The sequence below is a fragment of the Aptenodytes forsteri genome, unplaced genomic scaffold, assembly GCF_000699145.1.
Source record: "Aptenodytes forsteri isolate BGI_AS27 unplaced genomic scaffold, ASM69914v1 Scaffold208, whole genome shotgun sequence".
Lineage (NCBI taxonomy): Eukaryota > Metazoa > Chordata > Aves > Sphenisciformes > Spheniscidae > Aptenodytes > Aptenodytes forsteri.
In genome coordinates this window covers 2,064,449-2,071,468 of record NW_008794963.1, presented here as the reverse complement: position 1 = coordinate 2,071,468, position 7,020 = coordinate 2,064,449, and the positions used below count along the sequence as shown (strand labels likewise).

The following is a 7,020-nucleotide window of genomic DNA, read 5'->3' as shown; positions in this document are numbered from 1 at the left end:
TTGTGTTGACGGTTGGACTCGATGATCTTAGAGGTCTCTTCCAACCTTAATGATTCTATGATTCTGACTCTGGTCTTAATGATTCTATGATTCTATGACTCTGGTCTGAATTCAACTTGATTATATTGTATCTAAGAATGTTCCTTCCTGTGGTTGCAAGATGATACTGCATTAGCTTTCTAACCTAAAATCTGGCAAAGAGCCAATATATTCAACACTCAAATTAACTTCTTTGCTGTTTCTGCAGTAGTCTGTTAAAAAGCTAAATTTTTTTCTAGTTGTCTCCTGTGACTTCTCTTCTGGTGAATTTGAGTGCCTCCTATGAGATTTTGAGAGCCCTCAACACATCAATAGGTTGGACTCTTGGGCATTATTGTTGCTTACACAGGAGAATCACATAGTCTATTTAACGTCTTGTTGCATATAACCTCTTTCAGAAATAACTGAGATACTTTACAAGACCAGGTCCTTGGTATTGGAACAGTCAGAGGTTTTCATGTTGAGGTCTATGACTATAGTTGATTAAAAAGCAGCTTCTTCGAAATGGAAAGCCATTTATCCCTGTGCTCAGCAGAACAGAGCACAGTGACAAAGATGTAAAGCCACATCTTCCACATACGATTTCTAAGCTTTTAGTCCATTGCTCATCCAAGCCTTGTTTCTTCCCCATCTCTGAGGCTGCAAAATTTTGTCAGAGAAGTTATCTTTTTGTCACCATTGGCTCTTATATATATACACATGCAATTTGATGTAATCCATCGGAACTCAGCCCTTTGTCAGTAGGAAACAAAATCTCCCCGAATGATACAAACCTTCAACCAACTTATTCCCATGAATAAATTATCAATATAGATCTACTGCAGTGACATAAAAATACTATAAATTGCTTTCTCATTCTGTCCTCTGACAATACAACTTTTCAGTGAGGATGTGTAGCATCAATATAAGCAACCCAGTATGGACATTGTCTAGCAAAATTATGATGTCAGAGTTTGTAAACAAATTATAGCAAACAAAACTGTTATTCAGATGTAGCCCAATATTTTGTGCTCTCTTTGCCTCTGTATGTCTTCAAATCTGTCAACTTCTTTTATTCATGCACTGTGGCAGCCTTTGGCAGCTCACTCTCGGTCCTTCCCTATTTTTTTTTGTAACAAATTGTTGTATTTTTATCTCTGTTTCTCAGGCAAAGAAGTCTTTGCCTTTCTGCTCAGCTACAAGAATATCCCCTTAAAATGTAGTGTAGGACATTGGTTATGTTCTTTTTCTTAAACTTTCCATTCAGAAGCCTTTTAGAACTTCTTTTGATTTAACTATGCATTCAGAGTCATCATGCAACATTTATTAGGTAGGCAGTTTCACCTCATCATAAAAAAATACTCAGATTTCTCAGTTTGTCACCTTTACCTTTGAGAAAAGTGCAAACTATTTGGGAAACCTCTGTAAAAGGATTTTTTTATTTAAGAGGCTATCTAGATGCTCTGTTGGTAAATGCATTTTCTGTCTGAGAATGGTCAATATATTAAACAGTATTTTTAACAGTCATTAGATCATTGAATATTCTGTAGCTGAGTTAGAGAAATAATACCCTTTGCTAACAGACTAAAAATAATATTTTTGTGCAATACTTGCACATGTTTTGAACTTCAAGATTCTCTAGTTATGCCAAGACCAAATGCAAGTCATCAGTGGACGTTCAATAAGGCTGGTTTACCTATGGTGGATGTAGTTGTGGATCCTTACATTACAAATAATCTCCGACCGCATCAGAAAGAAGGAATTATATTTCTGTACGAATGTGTAATGGGAATGAGGTAAGACGATAATTATCCTTTTGGCTTTCAATACCTGTAATATTTTCATGCCCATGTTCGAAATTAGACAGTTTGAATGGGAAGATTTGAGAAATTGTTCAATTAATTAATATTAGTAATTTTCCCCCAGTAAAGGTTGCACAAGTTTTTTCTGACCTGTATGTAGCATCATGCTTGCTATGACTTTGCCAGATGTGATGAGAAGCTAGTGCACCAAAAGGCCTGTCAGTTCTCCTGCAAATACCAAGTCTTGTAAACATGGATACAGTCTAACCCGTACTAAAGAACACTGCTTTCTGGGTTTTATAATTAATGTAATTCATAGTTATTCATATAATTTATAATTCAGGCGTTTAGAATAAAGAAGCTGTAATACCAACCTGTTGGAAAAAATACAGTACTATTTTCAAAAGTGTTTTCTCAAGTCATATTCCAACACTGCTTCCTGGGTTTTATAATTAATGTAATTCATAGTTATTCATATAATTTATAATTCAGGCGTTTAGAATAAAGAAGCTGTAATACCAACCTGTTGGAAAAAATACAGTACTATTTTCAAAAGTGTTTTCTCAAGTCATATTCCTTAAGGTATATACAAGTTTTAAAAATAATAATTTTAATTCTAAAAGCAGATTTAAACTATTTGGTTTTGGAGGACTCATGCATTAATCTAGAAAACGAGGAATTTCACTCTAAAGTCTTCTGGTATAACTGAATGAAAACCTACAGTAGAACATAATAAGTATAAATAGGTTCTTCATATTTCAGAAAACAACCACAAGAAGAAATTCCTTAAACCAGTTGTAAATAATTATAGATCTGTCTTTTAAAATGTTACCACCGCCTAATTATATCTTACAGAGTTAGTGGCAGATTTGGAGCTATTCTTGCTGATGAAATGGGCTTAGGAAAAACATTGCAATGCATTGCACTTGTCTGGACTCTTCTGCGTCAAGGGGTCTATGGATGCAAACCTGTACTAAAGCGAGCACTAATTGTCACCCCTGGGAGTCTGGTAAAAAACTGGAAAAAAGAATTTCAGAAATGGTTGGGAAGTGAAAGGATCAAAGTCTTTACAGTTGATCAGGTAAGATTTATTTCCAAAAGGGGATTAGGTGATATTTGGCTCAGAATATAGGACTTGTGATTTTTTTTTCTTCTTTTTTTTTCAACCAGAGACCAAAACTAGCAATTCTCTATTAATATTTATTTGTAATACTTTATTTCTCCTTCAGGTAATTGTCCATATGGGCATTTAGCTGTCAGTAACCAGGTCATAACTCAAGCTCACCTGACTGTGTAGCATATGTCTGTTTCCTCTTTCCTCAGGCTTCACCTTTGAAAGTGTAAAAGGTGACATGCTCCTCCTTGTGCCTCTTCAGTTTAAGGAGCTTTCTGTTGTCTGTCAAAGTGCACACCTTCCCTGCATTAGGTACCAGAGCATCTACCTTGACTGACTTGTACTCCGTTTCTGTGGTAGTTGCTTTTGTTCTGTACTGAAAATTTTTTCCTCTTTGTTTTGGCTGTCTGTTTCAGGTTACTTCAGAAGGTTATTCCCTTTACTGTCACTGTCAAGAATTAGGTTTCTGTAGGGATGATTTAAAGTCTTACGAGTTACCAAGCCTAGAGTCTCAGTGTTAGATAATGTGAATATCTCTCGTCTCTAGAAGAATGCAGACAAGTACAAATCTTAATAAAGAAGCAGGATGATGCTGATATCTGTCCCCTCCTATAGTGGAGCTGTTCCCGCTGGTAATGACACTCCCAAGTTCCTGTAGCGCCTGGATGAATCCCATGTGCTGACGAAGTATTTAATCTTTTAATCTCCTTGGTATACCTTTAGGGTCTTGCCTTTGTTTTTCAAACACAAAAGTCTCTCCGTCCTTTACTGCAAAGACTAAAAATTCTAGCACAGACTTTGTGCTTCAGCGACCTTTATTGACCACATCAGGCAGGAAAGCACCTGGCCAAGTAAAAGACAAGGGAGTTCAAGGATTGAGGCTGTAGCATCACTGACTGAGGGCTTTCTCTGGAGGAGAGCTCCATCATGCTCTGGTTATCCCGTAAGGCTTTCTTGCCATGTAAATTTTCCCGTTAAGCATGGCTCAGTATCTCAGTCAGAGGGTTGTGTCCCCTCAGGACCAGCATTCGTGAAGCTGTGAACAGGAGACTTGCTCATGCCTTCGTTAACGCTTCTGAAGCTTTCAGATTCAAGCTCTGTTTTTCATAATTTACCATCCAGTATTTCTTTTCCTAAGACTTCTGGTCCCCATGTCCATATGGAGTGGGCATTCATAGCAGAAAGGAAAGAGTTGTTGTTTAGCAAACTGCGGTTTCTATATGTACGTTCAGCAATCTGCTGTACTCCTACTGTTTTTTGCTCCTATATATTTGATTTGTGCCACTGGGAAGAAGTGGAGAACTTATAGTATCTGCATTGGTGCTTGCAACAAAGTTAAAGATATTTATTTTCCAAAGTTATTTTTTAATCTAATAGTTCCACAGAAGTAGATTGAAGAAATAAGTAGTATTTCATTCTAAAGATTACCCGATTCTTACATCAACCAGATTTGCTTTTAGTTTCTTGCATTATCCTTATTGTCTGTATGGAAGATTGAATATTTCAGATGAAATGGAAGTTTTCAGACTGTTTTTAAACTCTTTTGTAGAGCATACAAAATTTTGTAACAATAATTATTTCTTTGAATTCCACTCATTATTGTCAAACCCTTGAAATTACTGAACCTACTCATCTTCCATTGAGGACAATCCACATGTAGTAAGTGCTCTTTGCATCATTTGCTTTTCTTAGTAACTTGTTTCAAGATGTGGAAATGAAGCAAACTGACTTGTCAGGAACTGTAATGTAATATAGGTTAGGATGAGAAATATGGAAGTTTCTAAAAGAAGTGGATACAAAGCAGAATATAATATGGCAACTTTTTTATCTGAAAAGGTAGTTAGAAATAATTGAATGTTTTCTTGCAGTTTTTATCAATAATGTTGGGAGGAGAAACCCTGAATATGCTGACAGTTACTATGACCCAAAATGACAGTAGCTTTCATTTTCTTTTAATTTAAATAACTTTAATATTCTTACTCATCTCGTTGGAGCTGTTTGGATTGAGGACACTCAGCAGCTTTTAAGATTGTGTTCCCAAATAGCAAGGAATACATTGTCATGCAAAAGGAAGACACAATATGACTTGTCTGGGGTATAACGAGGTATTTCAAAATAATTTACTGTCTATCTTCTCTGGAAAAACAGCAATTACCATACTGTTATTTCTCCAGTATAACTTAAAAGGAAGAGCTTGTCTCAAAGGTTTTTTCTATTCTTGCCATAAGGAATACATCCAAAGAACTGGCAGACTTTTTAAAATGTGTTAGGCATGTTTTCCTCACTTTCACGCTGAAACACCACGAACTGATCCTAACCCTTCAGTAATAGACTCTTCAAAAAAACAGGACATTATCTCCTTTTAAAATGTGATTACAGTTTACTTCTGCTAAAATGCAAATGTCATGTAGGGGACGTTGCTTTTAAATTGAAGGTGTCCCCACAAGGGTTGCATTTAGGTCTTGTTAATCCGTGTTATCAGCATTTGAGATGTGTTTGAGAGAATAACTCCTTTATCTGTTTGCAGAGTATCACTTCTGTTGGGGTTGTTTTGGTTTGGTTTTTAAGTCAAAATATCTAATTAAAGGTTTACATTGCTTCATGACTCAGCATTTTTTAATTTACACCTCACCGGCTACATTGGATTTGGAATAGTGCAAAGAAAGGTCTGTTCAAAGAGTAAGTCTGGGACATTATGGAGCTCTAATACTGGTTGACAATTGCTCCATATGTGGCTCCGGGCAACTCACTTAAACCTGTCAAGTCACTTTGGGTAATTGTGAAAATGGAGGCTATAATACATACATATCTTGCAGCCAGTTAAGAGGATAAATTAATTACTTGAAATAAGCTTGTAAATTTATTTTAATTTTTAGTCCATCATCCGCTGCTGTTGTTATATACAGCAGACAATATATTATATTTGGTTGCAGGGGGCTTATAATATGCCAGGAGTCTCCTGCTTTTTTTTAAGGGGTTCAAACAATCCAGAAGAGTTGATGATTTACCAGGATAGGGACGTTGGGGGCAGTTCCCCAGTGCCTCAGCACTTTCCCCATAGTCTCAGCTCACAGCCTGAAAGTGTAGAAAAACAAAATGATTTCTGAACCCTGGGCATCTTCTGATGCTTGACCATCCCAAGAGGAGGTCAGAGAGGCATTGCCTCCGTCTTCAGGGCTGCAGTGTGGAGCCTGAATACTGGGCAGGGACAACATTGGGTGTTGTCTACAGGGCTCCTCTGTGTCTCTGTTCCTGTGTTGGGAAATTTTCTGCTCCTATTTTGAAAACGGCGGTAAAACACTGGCCAGAAAACAGGCAGTTAACTACAGTCCTGGAAACAACAGGAATGCTCAGGTCCAGTCCAAACACCTGGGGAAATTGGTGCATGCCCTTGTTACCTGCTCCTCACTACTCCTTGCTTCCTCTGTTGCGTGCTGGGCCTCTTCATGAGCAGCATGTGGGGACTAATGTGAGGTTAATGTGCCAGATTTGGCCCATAGATTCATCTGAATCACCTGCTAGGAGGCTCTAAAGGTTGTGATAATTAAGTGGTGCTGCTTTTACGGTGTATTACACCATCTGGCTCCAGACTTAGTTGTCTATGTTTGGTAATTGATCTTGTTTGGAAATAAAAATACCTTCTGAGGCTCTAGCTTGATTTGCTTTCACAATTAAAGAGGTCCTTCAGCTTGTCAGCTGCACCCATAGCCTGCTTAGTTAGTGAACACCATTAGGAAATAGGAAGGAGTGTGCAGGGAATTAGTGTCTGGAGCCAAGCAGAAAGGTGAAGGATGTGCCCACAGTAGATTTTTCTATTTTTAAGTATAATTGCAAGACGGGTAAGCAATCCTAGTACATTCACAAGTCTGCACAGAAATGTAACTATTTCTAGGAAACTTTTTTGGGAGAAGCTCCCTGTCACATTACGGTGATGTCGTGGTTTAACCTCAGTCGGCAACTGAGTACCACACAGCTGCTCACTCACTCCCCCCCCCGGTGGGAGGGGGGAGAGTATCGGAAAAGTAAAAGTGAGAAAACTCATGGATTGAGATAAAGACAGTTTAATAGGTAAAGCAAAAGCCGCAC

The 7,020-nt window shown here is 37.7% G+C and overlaps 1 protein-coding gene across 1 annotated transcript in view; it reads left to right on the top strand.

Annotated features, from left to right (window-relative positions):
- The window catches only part of RAD54B (RAD54 homolog B (S. cerevisiae)), a 69,371-nt gene that overhangs the window by 49,383 nt on the left and 12,968 nt on the right, over window positions 1-7,020 (top strand). Inside the window, exons 5-6 of the mRNA XM_009275467.1 lie at window positions 1,652-1,814; window positions 2,676-2,901. Coding sequence (XP_009273742.1) covers window positions 1,652-1,814; window positions 2,676-2,901 — 389 coding nt within the window. The remainder of the gene's footprint in view (window positions 1-1,651; window positions 1,815-2,675; window positions 2,902-7,020) is intronic.